This window comes from Sitophilus oryzae, unplaced genomic scaffold, assembly GCF_002938485.1.
Source record: "Sitophilus oryzae breed Bouriz unplaced genomic scaffold, Soryzae_2.0 scaffold_125_pilon_pilon, whole genome shotgun sequence".
NCBI lineage: Eukaryota > Metazoa > Arthropoda > Insecta > Coleoptera > Curculionidae > Sitophilus > Sitophilus oryzae.
In genome coordinates this window covers 957,765-976,781 of record NW_022145904.1, presented here as the reverse complement: position 1 = coordinate 976,781, position 19,017 = coordinate 957,765, and the positions used below count along the sequence as shown (strand labels likewise).

At 35.1% G+C, this 19,017-nt stretch overlaps 1 protein-coding gene across 5 annotated transcripts in view; it reads left to right on the top strand.

Annotated features, from left to right (window-relative positions):
• Positions 1-19,017, top strand: part of LOC115874255 (mediator of RNA polymerase II transcription subunit 13) — a 166,286-nt gene that overhangs the window by 43,227 nt on the left and 104,042 nt on the right. For all 5 annotated transcript variants that reach the window (XM_030889356.1, XM_030889352.1, XM_030889355.1 and 2 more), the window contains exon 2: positions 12-366. In XM_030889356.1, coding sequence (XP_030745216.1) covers positions 12-366 — 355 coding nt within the window. The remainder of the gene's footprint in view (positions 1-11; positions 367-19,017) is intronic.

Sequence of the window (19,017 nt, the reverse complement as noted above, 5' to 3'; positions counted from 1 at the left end):
TTCTTTTCCAGACCGAACTATCCGGCATCAAATGGCGTAAACTGACGTGGTCGGAACCGGGCGGCGGTAGCCACGGACCCGGTGGGGGCGGCCATCACCACGTGCCGCCCGGCGAGCCCCTGGACGATCCGGTACTGCGCAGCTACGCGCGCTGCCTCGCCTCCGACATCCTGTGCGTGTGGCGCCGCGTCTCGTCCTCGGTCGGCGTCGGCCACTACCGTCACCACTCGGACGCCTTCGATGCGCCGCCGCCTCCCGCGCAGCCACCCCCTCTCAGCCTGGCCAGCGCCAAGGAGCTGTGGATCTTCTGGTACGGGGAGGAGCCCGACCTCAACGAGCTGGTGGCGCCCGAGTTGAACATGAGCGGTAAGTGTTGTTTTATTTTCAGTTACGGTTTTCTAAAGGCCATAAAATAATGATTTGGCGATTTCTTAGACAATAAAATGCTATCAGAAAGACGCATGAAAATCAAGTTTAAAACCTGTTGTCCGACGGATCCGTTGTCCGACGATACGATGATACGATATTAATTTGATTGGTTGAATTTAAAGACTTTGATTGGTTAGAAAATTACGCAGTTTTTAAATTTATTGCATTTTCATGCCTCCGTTCATCGGATGTACGATTTGCTTGTGATTGGTGTGAGAGCTAGCAACGGTTTCGAGGGAGAATTTTAAGAAAGCTGGTTCTTTAATATATCGTTTGCTATGCTCTCCTGAACAGAGTGCGGACCGTCTGGCTGCCGGTAAATGCTTGCCATGTATTTTAGGAACTAAGGAGGCTGGGACAAACCTATGTGTAGCATATTTAGTTTCATAGTAGCAGAAAATCGCATTATTGTATCTCAACTCATAAAGGAGAAATCCCATTAAACATACAAAAATGGGATACCCTGTACAGATGCGCATTAGTGAACCGCAGTAGTATACCGTCAGCCGCACTTTGGTCAGGAGAACTTAGCAAAAGTATTAAAGAACCAGGGGTGAAACTCTGTAATGAAATAGCGATAGGTAGCGATGAAGAATACTGCGGCTTGCCGTTTAGTTTGTACGGCCAAGGTCAGTATTCTTTATCGCTACCGATCGTTAAGGCGACCGGCCACTGCGAGCGTAACTAAACTAAGCTAAGAATATGAAAACAACAACAACACACAATTAAATGGGAACTCCACTGGGAATACTTTTTAATGCGTCAGCGGCTACTTGAGCGAAACAAAACGAAAATATATGAACGAAGATTCGAATCGTAGTTTAGTTTCGCTCGTTTTAGTTCGTGACAGGTTCCAGCGAATTTTTCGCAGCGATTAGTTCTATGATAGCAGAGATACAATACGAAAACTTAGCTGACTACTGAGCGGAAATCGTTCTCAGTGGAGTTCCCATTTAATTACCGTTTGTTTTCATATTCTTAGCTTAGTTTAGTTACGCTCGCAGTGGCCGTTCGCCTTTATTTAGTTACAGAGTGCCAGCCCAGCTTTCTTAAAATTTTCGTTTTCCCGACGGTGCTAGCTCTTGAGCTATTATATTTTTAATAAAATTACACTAAATCACCACAATACACCAAAACACTTTTACTTTTACACTGGACGCGCGTTTCGCTAACCATGTTAGCATCATCAGCAGATGATTATAAACTAATAATAAGTTTTATATATAATATAAACAGTTTATTCGATGCTAACATGGTTAGCGAAACGCGCCAGTGTAAAAGTAAAAGTGTTTTGGTGTATTGTGGTGATTTAGTGTAATTTTATTTTGCTGTGTAACACCAAAGGTTCCAACCCTCAACTGTAATATTATATTTTTATTAAGGTTAGATTAAATTTGTATCAATGGAGCAAAGAATGCTCCACATTTGTCACGTGATGACTGGGTCATCTTTAAATGTAAATAATGAGCCTGTGGTAAAAACATATATTCTTTCATCAGTAGCAATAGTACATTTAGAGATCTATCGTACGGTTTTTTATGAAAAGAACATTTATTAGTGATGAGTAAATTCAAGACCAAGATCAAGTCCCTCTTATCTCAGTCTGGGTCTTGGCAAAACCCTTGCCAGTCTTGCACTTTTTTAATAGATATTTACTTGCTTTTACACCAAACTTTATCTTTGATAATGCAAAATCCTAAAAATAGTCTAAAAATACAAAATATATAAACTTTATATACAGTCTCATATTCATGACCGTAAAAAAACAGATGGTGAATGATTCTTAAAAATGTTCGGTCATTATATCAAAGTAGACAATCAATTCTTTTGTGATTGAGTTCGTAAATTTATGACCTGAATAAATATCAACAACAATAATCGTTTATATACTACAAATTGAAACAATAAATACATCACATTTTCGTTGAGCGATAATGTGTAACCGATACGGCAGCATTGTTGCCAGTGTTACTTAATATGTGGTATATAACATCTGTTTAACTCCTATAATCTCACAAGGTTAATATTTTGAAAGAGATATATCTTTATACAGGCATATTATAACGCATATTTGATTCCAAAAATCCGTAGTAGCTCTATGACCACGTAATATAACACCCTGTATTGTATGGTTACAAGTTACAAGGAATAATTCCCACAGTCTACCGTGATAATTCTATTATCTTCCAACTCTGATCTGTGAATATATTGGTGACTTACCGCTCAAACACTTTTCTAGGAATTTCTTAATCAATTATCTTGCCATGCTTCTGAGGGACACCAATCGTGGGAACAAGACAAGAGACAGACTGAATTACTAATCTTTTTCTCACAGAATCTGTAAAGAACTGCATTGTTTACGGTTTAGAAACACAGTCCTCTTAAATTTTGTGTTATATGTAATACTTGGAGTGAAACCGTTATCAAATTCAATTAAATACATTAACAAATGTCAAATGTATACCTTAAAAAAAACAAATTATGACACCAAATGTATTAATTTAATTAAAGAAATAATTAAATAATTATAAAAAATGCCCAAGTATGCTGTATGCTACTAACAGATATTTATAAACTAAACCATGGTTCATATACCGGGAGTTGCATTGACGCGACGTTGGAAACATAGGAAATCCCATGCAAATTTTGAACTGTCCAAATATTGGCTCCTAAAGTTGTCAACCTATGATTTTATCATTGTTAAATGTAATTTGTTTGTACTGTCTACAGTCTACACTACTACTTTATAGTACCTACGGTTAGTGTCCCCGAAATGCATATTGTAATTTAAAACAAGTTTAGATTGGAAAGTGCCACATAAGGACAACGTAACTATTATTTGGCACTATTCTTGTAACGGTCGCGACCCAAAGCTTTTGATAATTTCGGAGCGGTTCGGCTTTTTCCGGAATTATGTCGCCAAATATATTATTTATTCAAATCTATTATTATTTTCTTTTAATTTTATAGATAAAACACAGTGTGTTGCATATAAGAAACTTTATTTTATATAAGGACAAGTATGAAATACCTATGGAACATTGGAAACTGATGTTATGCCACGATGATTTTTGCAGTTTGCAGTTCACACAGCTTAAGTTTTTTTAGTGCCACATTTTTACAATTATCAGGGGTTTTGAGTAGGTAAATAATATTTAAATTACAAGATAGAAAAATAATTACTTTTAAAATGGACGCTTTAAACACTTTTCGGTATTTTTTCAGTGCGGGCGGTTTAAATTTTGAAAGATTTTGTCTTGAAGATTGTATCTTGAAGAACTTTGACAAGAGAAAATTCTTTCTGTTCTTGTTTGCGGTTGTTCTTAGTAACCGCTATAGCAGCGCCAGATCCCGTACAACGTATGCGAACCAAAACAATTATACGTTTTAGCGGGAAGCCGTGCATTCCAATCTAAATTTATTTCCTTTATCTATGTGTAAAACTTGTTCGTATTAGGCAAAATCTCTAATGTAGAGTATATACAATTTTGACATTCACAAAATCATAGGTTGACAACTTAAGGTATGTTGCCATTTGTCTGATTTTGTATTATAACCTGTTCTATTCTAATTTAAAAATAGTTGCAGTTTTTTCTGGAATGTTAACTGAAACTGTTCTGAAACTGTAAACTGACTTCGCTGTAAAATCAATATGTGGGCCAATAATATTTGGATAGTTCAAAATGTGCATGGGATTTCCTATGTTTCCAACGCCGATCCACCCTGTAATATACTTTTGTAATGTATATAATACACCGCCATCAAGCAATTATAAAGCACGTAACCCACTGGCTTCCAAAACCCGAAATCTGCGTGATCTTATTGAGACAGCGCCAGCGTGTTTGTAGTGGAACGGCAAGCTTTAATTTTAACGACACACCATTAAAACTTGTTTATAGGTTCTATCAAACGGAGTTTTCAGTTCTTCCGGACTTGTTACTGTTGAATTACGCTTTTGTTTTCACGACGAGAACAAACATACACGTGGCGTCGTCTATTTGAATACTTTCGTCTGTTACTTTCGACAAGAAAGTTTGTTCTTCACGAACTTTCCGTTTATCTTATATAAAAGTTAAATACAACATGTCGTATTGGGTATATTGAATGATTGGACATACGTATCAGACAAACGATGTTATAGATACAGCTGAATATACTGTAAAGAGGGACTAGACCTTTAAAAAAACTTAAGTAAAAGAGTTATAACAAATTTGATCTTTACATTGTTGCATGACTTGTTAACTTAACTGATGTATGCTTTTTTACTGGTGGGGCCAAGCGTGTACAGGTTTTCAAAAATGTAAAAAAACAGAGTCACAAAAAACTACTTGGATTTTTACGTTTCAGATATTAATAGTGCATCTCTAGAAAGTGGAGTGAGATTAAAATGCGAATTCTCATTCACAGGTAGAGACGTTTTTGCCTATTTTTGAAAAAAAAATATCTGACTATGACTAATAAATTCTATGAGGGTTAATAGGAAAACTACATTGTTTGATTGTTAATACGATTAATAAAACCTTGGAAAGAAGGAAAATTTTGCATCTTTTTTATTTTTGGTCACATATTAGTATTTTTTAGATAGTTTATTTTAAATGACTAATAAAAAATAAGATTTATTTTTTTAGAAAGTTTTCTATTAAAATCAAGCTTTAGTTAGGAACTATACAAAACAATGAAAATTGCTACAAGTGAATGGGAAGATTCACCAAACAAAAAGAAATCTAATATGAGAATAATTAATATTAATAAACATAAGTGGGTTGGCACTGCATATTATCTGAGACATTATGAATAAATTTTAATTAATAAATTGTCGTAAACAATAGAGCGTCATTTTATGCTTAAATATGCATTCTAAATATACTTTTAATTCATATCCACAGTCGTTTGTTGTGAAACCGTCATTGAAGTGCGGTATCTTTGTAACAAGGTACCAATTAAATCAATTTTTAGACAATAGTAAGAGTTAATAGAACGTATAACTTTGTATATTAATCTATATTGAAGAATTTAAATTAAAAAAATTTCAGTTAAAATGAAAAATTGATTATTTTAGCAAGAATTTTATTTTGGGGAAAATTTTAAAAGTTAGCAATTAGTACTTTTTTTTTAATTGTGAAATCATCAAATGACATAGCGAACAAAACAATGCATTTATTCATTTAACTGGTATCAGAAATTCGCGTCAGAGTTGGCTTAGAAACAAGACCACTGTCATTTTATACCTAAAATTAAATGGGAACTGTCATTGATGGTGGCTAGGCCATCTTGATACATACAAGAGTTATAGAAAATATTATTTTTTCAGTTTAATTTATGTTATTTAAATTTTTTTATGTTGTAAAACTACGGTAATATTAATGGAAATAAATATCATGTTAATTTATTCATGAAATATAGAGAAAATTTGGAGCTATTAGTAATTAGCGTTTATGATCTAATATACCAAAGAATTCATATAGGAAAATTACAAAATCTACTTAGATACCTATATAAAAATAGATGCAAATCAATTGTATTTTGCCGTACACATTTCTCAATTTATTTATATTGTTAACTAGCAGAACTGGATTTTTTTGGGATAATATTCGATTCCAGGGCACGTACGTCTATGATATTTTTACGCCAACAAATTTAAATTTTTTTTTCGAAATTATTTTTCTTTAAAAAAACTTTAGTTAGAAAACATGATAATATGATCAATATTATCAATTATATTTTTTTGTTAATATGTCAACATTAGGTAGTAGATTAAATTTAGAAGAACGAATAAATAATCCAGTTCTTCAACAAAACGCGTATAAAAACTTACGACTGAAGTATTTACAAAACGACAAAAAGATGTATTCCTTTTATCGAGATCTACCAGTTTTGAAAATATTTGTACTTATTTAAGTCACCCTATTTAACTGACCCTGTATAATAGGGCGTTAACGTTGCTACCCATGCATCAATCAGATATTGAAAAAAAATAATTTATAAATTTGGAAGTTCCAAAGGATTAACTTTTGCGGGGGCAACTATTGTAGCAGTATCTTCAAACGCAGCTGACCCACATTCTGTAGATCGTTGTGTTGCGATCCGATCGCCACTACTTCGTCCAGTATAGCCTCTTCTAGAGACGTTTGCTGGTCGGTGGTCAGAGCAACCTCTAGGAAATTCTTTGGCAGTACCGCCATTTTCACTTGTCCAGCAATAGCGGCAAAGCTGGTGATACGTCCCTGGTTGCCTCCCGGTGTTGGACGGCTTCCTATCCTGTTTTTTTTCTCTCCCTGCCGAAGAAGAGGTGAGAGGTTCTCGCTCCCTCTCTTGCCCTTTGATGGAGATGAGTCAGGTTGTTTCTTGGTTTCTTTACTCTCCCCTCTTCGGAGGAGTGTTTTCGCTTTTGCTTCCTCTGAAGCAAGTCCTTCGTGGAGCAGTCGGAGGTATCTCCGTACTTCTGCTCCGTTAAGACCTACGCTCAGAGGATCGTCTAGCCCGCCTGGTTGATCCAGGCCGGGTAGACGAAACGGTAGCTTATGTCGCTTATTGGGTCTAGAGGTAGGCTCTCGACCCGGAGAAGGTGGTAGCGTGTGTGCCACTTGTGGAAGATGATCCCAAGCAAGTGTCAGCCGCCCCTCTTGTAGTTTCCTTTGGGTTTGGTCCCTTGGAACTTTCATTTGTAATGTCCCCAGTGTCGCTAGGGGGCTTCCCCACAGCTTCACCGGTGGTGTTTTTAATACTAGATATCATAGTGTTTCCACGGGTCGCTATGGATAGTCGGTCCACTTCTACAGAGCCTCGCATGTAGAAGTAAGGGGTAAATACAATGGGGTGCCCGCTGATGCCCCAAGATTGAGGCCAGTAATGGCTAATCTTCTATCTAGCTACGCATCACTTTGACCTGGTCCCGCCATCGTAGGATTTAGGTTTTTGGCGAGGTTGTCTCCTCTTGGTCTAGGTGGTTAAGCCAAGACCCCCACACACTCTACTCGCGAGACATGACATGACCACAGTCAGTAGAGATGGTTATATGTCTTGGTGCAATTCCCTGGCCACGACACTATTGCCAGGGACAAGACGATGAGTGAGATGCTTGTTAGACCAATCCAAGCGCTAGGGGGGATTCCCCCCAACACCTGACCAGGAGCTTCCCCACCAACGACAAGGTCTTGCATCTTTTAGGGGAAGACTAACTGGAATACTTCACAATAATTATGCTTTCCAAGCGGAAACCAACTTAAAGTGGAACTCAGGAACCTGGAGGACTCCATCCGTAATCTGGAATGGGAATCCTCCAACGGTCTGAGACTCTAAAAAGTTTCTCAGAGCTTACGACCGAAAAACATCAAAGATTTTCCTTGGTTTATGTAAGAATAATCTCCTTATTGTTACGGGGTCCCTAACAGGACACTGTCTCCTCAACGAACACCTCAATAGATTGAAGCTGAGAAACAACGGCGAATGTAGATTCTGTGGGGAAAATGGGAAAATACCAGAACACCTCATCACTGAGTGCGCCGAGACGACAACCGTTCGTGCAATAAACTTCCTTACGGCTGACGTCGGAGATGGAGAGCTGGCCTCTGTGAAGCCGTCTCCGATACTAGCTTTCGTCAAAGCCCTGAGACTGTATGATGAGTTATAATCCGTTATAACTGAAGAAAGGGGAACACACAATATATATGTAAGGTCGTGGTGAATAACCCCTCTCCTAAACATTCTATATGTATACATTCTATTTGTTGTTTTAACTCTTCAATATTTACCTCAATCTTTATTGTTTAAATTCAGAGAATCACCCTGTATGTATATCTTTTATATATCATTATTTCTGAACCACATTTGTTCGTTGTTATAAGCTTACATCTTTGATATTTAACCCAAGATTGATGTACTTTAATCGCAAAAAGTAACACTGGTGTAAATTAATAATTGCGCTCAAATTAATCAAACGACTACCGCACCTCGTCATTAACGTAGACTGTGGGGTGGGGGAGGGGGAAAATTGAAAATTTGCGGCCAAATTGCGTCAGAGAACCTTTTAGCCGGCGCGGCGGCTGATGGAAAACGTTGCGGAAAATTCGTTGGGGAGACCAGTTCGCCCGCGGGAAATTGGAGAAAATCGCGGGGTTTGACGTTCCGTTCGACGCCAAATTATAATTCTCGATTAATGACAATGGTAACGTGACATAATTTACGTGGTTACTAAAACTTTTAATCGAATTGTTGTCAAATATTGAAAATTCAGATTATGGTGATGGATTTTCAATATCTGGCTGAATTGAAAATTTTCATTCGGGAATACATCGGATATATAGATAAATGAAAAAAAAACTTTTTTCGCTTGTATTCGTTATTTGTAGTGATGGGATAACTCGAGCGAAAATTCGCTCGAGTACTCGATTATTGAAATAACCGACATCGCTCGATTATGAACGAGCGGTGCAAATGACGAGTTACGAGCGATGAACGCAAGCGATCCTAGAATGAAATAAATTGAAATCCGATTTTAATGTGACATACTAGATACAAAGTCGAGTGAATTTTCTACATACATTGCAGGTAGCCAATTTATACGACGTTATCCGTTGCGTTACAAAATGTTACGATCGTCGCTTGATACTTGCTATTCATCACTGAAAGAATATGTGCTCGGCGCACGCAACTTACGGCTTGGAGTTGCAAGTACAAGCGACGGGCGAAAAACCATATTTTTAATACGAGCGAAATATCGCTCGATTATTGAAATCGCTTGAAACTCGAGTACTCGGTTTCGGTTATTGAAATTAATCGGTTTTTCCCATCACTAATTATTTCTGTTCATGTTTACTTTCTCATGACTTAATAATTTGATATTATTTTCATTTGAAACTCTTTATGGGTTTTACTTTTGCAAACCATCCCTTACTTGCTAATTGACGAACGGTTCTAATTAAATACTACCAATTAGGGTTCAGATCTTTTTGGCCATCACAGAACCGGACCTAGGTAACACAAATTATTAAAAACATATTTTTTTGTTACGTGAGAAAGTCCTTTGAGACTTTCTAGCGGTCGAAATCAAACTCTTCTAGATGAAGTAATGATGCTATTTTTTATTGTTGTTGCTTCTTTTCTCTTTTGAAGTTTCTATAATATTTATTATGTTATGTTTTAATAGATATTTGCATTTTTAATTCAATATTTTAGGGCTTTTGTCTCAAATTCAGTTAAGTTGGTTTATGTTGTTTGATGTAAAATTTAAGTTACCTATACTTTTTCTTTACTTGTGTTCATGTTAATTTTTTCATGACTGATTACTTAATAATTTGATATTATTTTCATTAAAAATCTCAATAATTTTTTATCCATTTTACTTTGAAAAACCATCTATTGCTTTCTGATTGAAGAACTGCACCACCATTGAACAAAAATTAATCAGTACCGAAAAAACCGGGAATCTAGTCTGTACTTACTTTGCTATAAATATCATTATCTTAAAAAATACAGGGTGTTCAAAATTCTAAGCCAAACTTTTTAAAATATAAAATAGTTTTTCTTCGTTTTTTTTTAAATGGAACCGCTAAAATTCTAAATTGCTTGCAATACAAAAAATGTTCATTTTATAATTCTCCATTTAACAAAGAAATAATAACAGGCTGTTCCTGTTCTCATCTCGCTGTAATATAGTGATGTTGGTATTGTCTATAAATCAATGATATTCATTTTAGAGAGCCTCTATGTTTACGCATTTCTCTGAAACTGGCACCGATATCGAAATGACGTCTGCTAGGAACAAAGTTCAACGAATCCAATCGTCGCCGTGTGTTCAATAATCAGCTGTAACTTACAAATATAAACAACAATCTTTTTCCAGCGAGGAACCATGTGTCCTCGAACAATATGTTGTATTTGCTTCGTTTTGGCGATTAGCATTATCACTGGAAGCCAGTTTTTATCTCCATATTTGGTAATATAAAGCAGAAAAACTTGGAATCGGACTGCGTTTGAGCTCCAGTGGCAAAAAAACAACAGGACCCTTTTCAATAAATTATTATTTTATTATAGCACTAGCGTGTACCCGCGACTTCGTTCGCGTCGAATTAATCATTTGTAATGGTGATGATAAAGCAAAGCAAGAATTGCCATTAACATACAAACTGGATAAAATTTTCTCACATTTATGTCGGCATGAGAAAAAACAATATGGCAATATTATTATATAACTCGGTAATATTTGAGGGGTAGTTTCATCTCGTTGGAATTTGACTTCCGAAAAATCCGTTTGCCAAAGTTAAGTGTTTTACGTCAAGCAGTTTAAGCAGAATCGTGGTTAATCAATTACCCAACTTTTTGGAACACCCTGTATAATTTTTTAAAAAATTTCAAAATATAATAAAAAATAAAATAATTTTGTGTGTCCAAGCGCTTTCCCGAAAGACTAACCGTTTTTTAAATAATAAATATTGTAAGATTTGAGGGGCGTTTTCACCCTCTTGGAATTTAAGATTCGAGAAACCCCTCCTTATCGAACCTCTATACCCCAAAGTCAAATCGTTTGCCAAAAATCAGCTGTAAACGTCAAGCAGTTTAAGCGGAATCGTGATTACTCAATGGTCATATTTTATGAACACCCTGTATAAATTTTTAAAAAATCTTAAAATATGTAAAACAACAAAATAAAATATACGTGTTTAAGAGTTTTTCCGAAAAACTCACCAGTTTTTAAATAAAAAATATTTTAATATTTGAGGGATAGTTTCACCCCCTTAGAATTCGAGTTTCGAAAAATCCCTTCTTATCGAACCTCTACACCCTAAAGTCAGTCCGTTTTCCAAAAATCAGCTTTTTACGTCAAGCGCTTTAAGCAGAATCGTGATTAATCAATGACCAGATTTTTCGAAACATCCTGTATACATTTTTAAAAAAATCTTAAAATACGTAAAAAAACAAAATAAAATATACGTGTTTAAGCGTTTTTTCGGAAACTTGACCGTGTTTTCAATAAAAAATATTGTAATATTTGAGGGGTGGTTTCACCCTCTTGGAACTTGAATTTCGAAAAATCTCTTCTTATCGAACCTCTACACCCTAGAATCAACCTGTGTGCCAAAATTGAGCTTCTTACGTTGAGTGGCTTGAGCAGGATCGTGATTAATCAGTATGTCAGTCACTTAAGGATTTTATATATTAGTATAGATTACAACATTTATTTGGATCGTTCGAGATGACAACTAATCAGATAATATACCGTACGTTATTATTAAACAGTATCATATCGAGCTATATCACCTCTGAAATACGTGTAAACATACATAATATTTACGCCAACGATTGCTTTATCTCACACAGTAGCACCGAACATCGAGTATAATCGTAGGAATGAAAATATTTTTGATAAGGTATTTTTACCACAACCAAGTTATAATTGCGGTAATAAATATTATGTCGCTATCGAGAGCGAGTTTTAAAAACAAATTTTTTTGATAAGCATACTTACATTTGTATGTATACCTATTTAGAACTTGTTTCTGTAACATATTGTTACGTTTTTAGTTGGTTCCTTGTGGATAGAAAGTCTGACTTATTTAAACACAATTTATTTTACACTAAGTAACAAAACAATAACGATAAAAGACTTAAAGAACTATTTACAAACTATTTATAACTATTTTTTTAGAAGGAATTTATTTTGAATTTAGCGCGGCAACTGTACGCGTCTATTTGTTTCTGTGCTCCTCAGGTCTCAGGCGTCGGCTTATATACCTACAGCTAAACAGTTCTCGAATAATTAATTAGATCATTAGGTGCATAGAGAAGGTTTAGAATGTTCTCGTATGTACTCCTCCATTCCAGCGGAACTCGATTGTTCTCGAACGTTCGAATGAATCATTACGGTGTCTATTCTTTAATGCGATATTAAGGTCATATTGGGGCCGGACATATTAGTTAGGTTAGGCCGAGTCCACACGGGTCCGCAACAATATTATGCGGAATTCTTAATATTAGCAGATTGTATTATTAGTATGTGTTTTTTTAAATATTATGCTTTTGATTTACTTATTTGGGTTAAATTCTTCTTCTTACGACGCCGTGTCCTTTTGAAGGTTGGCGATCCAAATAGCTAACGTTATTCTAGATACAGCCATCCGAAATATGTCGATTGATGAGCAACCAAACCATCTACGAATGTCCCTTAGCCAGGAATTCTGGCGTCTGCCGATAGATCTTTTGCCCTGGACTTTGCCTTCAATTATTAATCTGAGAAGTTCATACTTTTTACCCCTCATTATGTGGCCTATGTAGCGTGTTTTTCTTTCTTTGATGGTAAGCATGAGTTCTTTCTGTTTTCTCATTCGATTAAGAACCTCCACATTTGAAACTCTTTGGACCCATCATATTCTTAATATACGGCGGTAAATATACATTTCGAAGGCATCTAGTTTTATTTAACGATATGTCAAGAGTCCAACTCTCACACCCGTACAGGAGAACTGAAAAAATGTAGCATCTGACCATGCGTACCCGTAGCTCCAAACTCAAATCTGACCTTGTGAAAAATTGTCTCATATTTATAAATGTTTTTCTAGCCTGTTCTATGCGGCTTCTAATTTCTTTCTTCGGGTCGCATTGATCAATAGCTAACGTCATTCTAGATAAAGCCATACGAAATATGTCAATTGATGAGCAACCAAACCATCTACGAATGTCCTTTAGCCAGGAATTCTGGCGTCTGCCGATAGATCTTTTGCCCTGGACTTTGCCTTCAATTATTAATCTGAGAAGTTCATACTTTTTCCCCCTCATTATGTGGCCTATGTAGCGTGTTTTCTTTCTTTGATGGTAAGCATGAGTTCTTTCTGTTTTCTCATTCGATTAAGAACCTCCACATTTGAAACTCTTTGGACCCATGATATTCTTAATATACGGCGGTAAATATACATTTCGAAGGCATCTAGTTTGTTTTCTAACGATATGTCAAGAGTCCAACTCTCACACCCGTACAGGAGAACTGAAAAAATGTAGCATCTGACCATGCGTACCCGTAGCTCCAAACTCAAATCTGACCTTGTGAAAAATTGTCTCATATTTATAAATGTTTTTCTAGCCTATTCTATGCGGCTTCTAATTTCTTTCTTCGGGTCGCATTGATCATTTACAATACACCCCAAATACTTGTATGAAGACACTTGCTCTACTGGGTCACCGTTGATATCCAGATGAATCTGCACACGTGTTTTGGTGAATGCAAGAACCTTCGTTTTTGTGGTATTTATGAGGAGACCGCAGTTTTCACTATGCCGAACTAATTCATTCATTAACCTCTGCAAATCTTGTTCATTCTCTACCTGATATTTTATATGATATGGGTTAAATTATTTGTCTTATGGGTTAAATTATTTGTCTTATTTGCAGAATTTATATTTTAAACCTTTAACGACTACTCAGTGACCACGTTTATTTCGCGTGTTTCAAGCCAGCTCCTGTTAAAGCAGGCTTGTATCTCCATCCTACAGTTCATACCAAATAAGGTTTTAGTTACGTGATTAAGCTTGACGGCACAGCGTTGCCCACTTTTTATATTTTCTTTTAATCAAAATATTTTAGGAAACAAAAATAAATTAATTATAAATATATAAACAGTTATTATTTACAAAACTCACCTTAACAGCACTTAAAGGACATACAGGGCCATTTCTACCGCTTTCCCGTTCAAAATATTCTAATAAAGTTGCGATGACTATTTTACGGCTCTTAAGCTATCTTGTGCCGCTTTGTACTAAAAGTTCTAAAAAGAACAATGTTCGACTGCAAGATCTGCTAGTAAACATTTTTAAGCTTAAAGTGTCACAATCACAATACTATTTATTTTGTAATACAAAACTAAAGTGTCAAAACGAATGAAAGTGTCAGAAAATAAATAAATAAATGCGGCGACTTGACATTTTTTACAGCAGAGCTACCACCTGAATCCCCAGCGCGAAATTTAAATTCCAGTTAGTCAGCCCGGCGCCGGCGCCGAATATCTTTATGGTTGGTAACAATGAATTTAAATATCGCGCCCTCGATTACGCAACAAAAAGTTTAATTGATATGAAATATACCTAGATATATAATTTGTGCATAATTAGCATGTATATGATTCCCAGTTTGATGAAATTCTGGGAATGGCCTGAACCTATAAAACATTCAAGTAAAAGAATCTTTTGTTCAACGAATGAATAAGTAAGTACTTATATACAGTACGTCGATCCGTTCTGTAGCTATTTTAGCATCCGTAAGGAGGAAACAACATTCTGTGCTATATTATTTGCGTATACAAAAATTTCAAAAATACCAAATCATTTTTAATTTTTTTCAACGTTTTACCACGTAAATGAGACATAATCTTTATAAAAATTAAAAAATTAAGAAAAACAATAAAAAATGAAGAAAATCACAACGCAACTATTTTACCGGTAACGACTGCACTGTTCTCCAAGCTCAGTCTACTACCGTTTTACTGGATCTTTCTCGTCGAAAATAGACGATGTTTCCCGTCAATAAAAATTCGAGAAATTTGCAAGTAACCAATGTAACATGCTCGTCAAGTCCACGTGGTTGATCTCTGCCGCGTGTATCTAGACAGCGATCTATAAAATATATTGCTGTTTATTTAAATATGTGTGTTTTGTAGTAAATTGGTCATACTCCAATATGTCTGTATTCTTGAAATTCCTTTCATAGACACAGATCTATTAGACGGATTTCACCTACATGAATGGTTCAAAAAAATGAAAGAAGAACCGATAACTGATACTAGAATTAGAAAATATAATATGTAACATGCGTCGAATGGGCATGTTACGTATATTCAGCATACAGCGATTGAGAGGTTTGTTTAGAAAGTATTAGATAGGTTTTAACGTCAAATTGGGAATTACCGAAATTTTTGTGTTTTTTTTTATATGTCTATGACGAATTGCTTTTGGAGTAAATAGAGTTAATGAAAGAATGATACTATTTGAATTAGTTTTTCTCCTTGCACTACATCCTTAGACACATAAAACTAAACACTTTATAACATTCACATCATAATAACCAAAATTCCAAACACACGTGCTTGGATTAAGGCTTGATTAAGGTTTGCAGAGCTTTAGGATTTGCCATAAAATAGCGAGCAATTTGTTCATCACTGTAATCACATAACTTCAATCTATTTCCGTATTGTAACAGACTATTGTTTTTGGACTAGTGAAATGGACTCTTAAGCCTAAGTAATACAAAATATATTTTTATTTTCCTAAAAACCTCAAAAGCAAAGTTCTACCTTATAACTACTTATTTTGTTATTCACATCATTTGTATTCTTTAGGTCCGTCATCGACAAAGAAACAACGTTGCATATACACACAGCTTTAACGTTTTCAAAACGAACTGTTTCTTTGCCGTGTATCCTTGATACCGTAACCACAGCAACGGCCTCACCAGGCTGCGTCTCGCTCTATTCTATTCCTATCGCTCGAGGCTTTCGTCTCACTTCGATCCAAACCAAAGCATCCTTTTTTCCTATTTGTCAATTGTTAGGGTATATTTTATTTTGCATTAGCGATGGACAAAGTTGTTCTTTTTAGAACACAGTGCTTTTAAGGACGCGTTTCGAAAACAAACTCTAGTCTCGAATTCCACCAAACGGACTGAAACTAATAAAATTCTAATAGACGAGTTTCATCATGTCACAGTGGCGCATCTGGAGATTCAGTTTAAGAAGGGTAGTAGTAATATTTAAATAAAATACTAAATTTAGATTTTACAGGGTGGTCCGAACTGTATTCCGGAAACTTCGGCAGCATATTCTGCAGGAAATAATAGTGTAGGAGTTTCATTTCTATTTTTATTTTTTCCAAATAGTTTCAGAAGAAACGTCAATATTTGGATGAAAATTAGTGTTTGGGTGTTTTTTGATATGAGAAACTTGATTTTGATGTCAATATGACTCCTATTTGTAGAAGGCACCACCATACATATTTTTTAACTGGTTTGAAGGGTAATAACTTTTTGTCCGTACCTGTATAAATCTAGTGAGTAAAAAATATACATTTACGACGTTTTTTTACGTAAAAAAGGTCTCTCGGTAAAAATCGCTACGAATAATGATTCTCGAGATATTTGGAATCGAAATTATCAATACCTGTCATCATTGACATAAATCAAAACATGTTGACTAAATAGTATTAGACTGAAATCATAAATTTGAAATGTTTTTGTGCTAAAAGTTCAACAGCAACTGTTTTATCATCATTTTTTTAAAGAGAAATTTATGATTAATTTAAAGAAATAAAAAGTTCCCGAATTTATCATTTTATCTTTCAGTCAAAATTGCTTGACGGGGCTTTTTTCTGTTGATGAAAACAGTCGCCAGCGACCCGATAATGTTTCTCATTTCAGAAACTACAGTAGCTGTTTTTTTTAAACGACAGCATATCTCTGTTTTGTTGCGGTTTTGTCCGTTTGGTGAAAATTCACCTTAATATTGTCCTTGTTGCTTCATCTCATTTCCCAAACTACTACATCAGGTAGGTATAATTTGTTTACTACCGATGATGACCGACTTCTCGGGTGGTACCTATAAACATAATATTCATCCTTTCAGGGTCAAAAAGTATGGTTATTGTTCTCCGAAAAATTGTCTACCTGCCAACAAAAATATGGTCAAAATGAGTGTTGTCCTTTTCAAAGATTAGTGCACACTGACAAATAAATATACGGATAAGAAGATGTAAATATTAATATGAAAATAACACATATAAGTAGACAGCTTAGGAAATGAGTTTTGGTTAGAAATCACTGATAGGGATACAGAATTTTTATTTTTGTGTGTATTAATCAGGTCAGTAAGACTTATTGATTTATTATCATCTGGTTAAATCAACTTAAACGTCATAATACAATCCATTTGTTTAAATTTATATTTGTTGTTCTGCAATATAAGTGAATACGATATATGATTGTCATTGAGTAGTATGCTCCTGTAGAAACTAGTATCACTCCAAACCAGTAAGTAGAACACTATAATTTAAAGAATTACATGAGGTGATTGACGAGTTACTCAGGTTACATCTTGAGAACACAATTAAGAGTGTTGTGTTTTTATTGCCGTTTTGAATCTTCGTTACTTTTTGACGGATATAATTCTGTAAATTGCAAATTATGTCTGTTACGTGGGTCTAGTGTCTTATCCACTGTAGTCCCTCTTTGATTTTCTAAACCCAAAATGCTCCATAGAGCGCCATTCTTTTTTACTACCTACCTAGTTTTCTTAGAAATTCGTGTTGTCAACAGAGTCTGTCATTATTTATTGTAGAAAAGACTGCTACATTTTGCGTCAAAAATGGTACTAGGCATCACGTTGTAGCTTTTATAGCTATCACAAGATCTCCAAAATAGTTAAATATGCTTGATTTTATACGAAAATAGCGAACAAGTGTGGTGGTAATTCTCACAATTTGTGTCAGAGAATATTCATATTGTACTCGTTGCAATTTAAATGAAAATCATTACAAATTTAAGAAATACTAGCTATATTTCTTGACAAAATTTGCTATAGCTAGGCACTTTTGTGATCTGAGTTGGGGAAGAATAATAATTTAGCTAATACAATAATTGTATGTCATATATTTACAAAAATCTAAGTACAATCTGTGGTACCATGTTGTAGTTTTTTACGTTTTCTCAGTGTAGAAATGAAACAGAAAAAAATGACGTTAATATTCTCAGGTTATCCCAAAACCTTGTTTTTGCATTAGCAATATTTATATTTGCATTGCATTACGGGTAGTTCCCTCTTTAATAAATAATAACTAACATCACATTATAGTTCCATTTGAATTTTAATTGTATCGTATCCGTTTATTGTAGGGATATGTTTCGATTTATTATATATATTTCGATAATTTATTTATTTAAAGGACACTTTATCTAAAGAAGAAAACATTTCATCAATATGTATTAACAGTCATGACCTATGCATGCAAAACCTGGACACTTAAAACAGGCATTATAAGGAAACTTCAGGTCGCACAACGCTCAATGGAAAGAAATATGCTGGGAATAACCAAAGGATAAAGTAAAAGAATAGAGTGGACAAAAGACCCAGATAATATATTTCATCCACAGAGTCAAATCCCTCAAGGCAGGACACCTGGCAAGACGGACAACAGATGGACCACAAAAATTACAGCATAGTACCCACGAGTAATCAAGAAATCTAGAGGAATACCAAACCTGAGATGGGACCATGATATTGGGAAATTAGCAGGGATAACTTGGGTCCGCATAGTCAATAATAAACAACAATGACCCCATCTACAAAGAGAGTATATAAATATGTGAGGGAGGCTAATAGTTACACCATAATTAGAAATGGTTGAATAAGCTGAAAATGATGATGTTGAATAATTTATTTAGTTTGTTTTTAACACTTTTTGGAAGTTTGCTGATTATTTGAATAATTCGATTATTTTCAGACAGAATAAAAAAAATTTCTGCAGTCTGTATCGCGTTACTCGATAAAATTACCACAACGGAAAATACCGTTCGTCGGTCGGACACATTTCAGCAAGCTACCGAAAAATCGATAGCGGC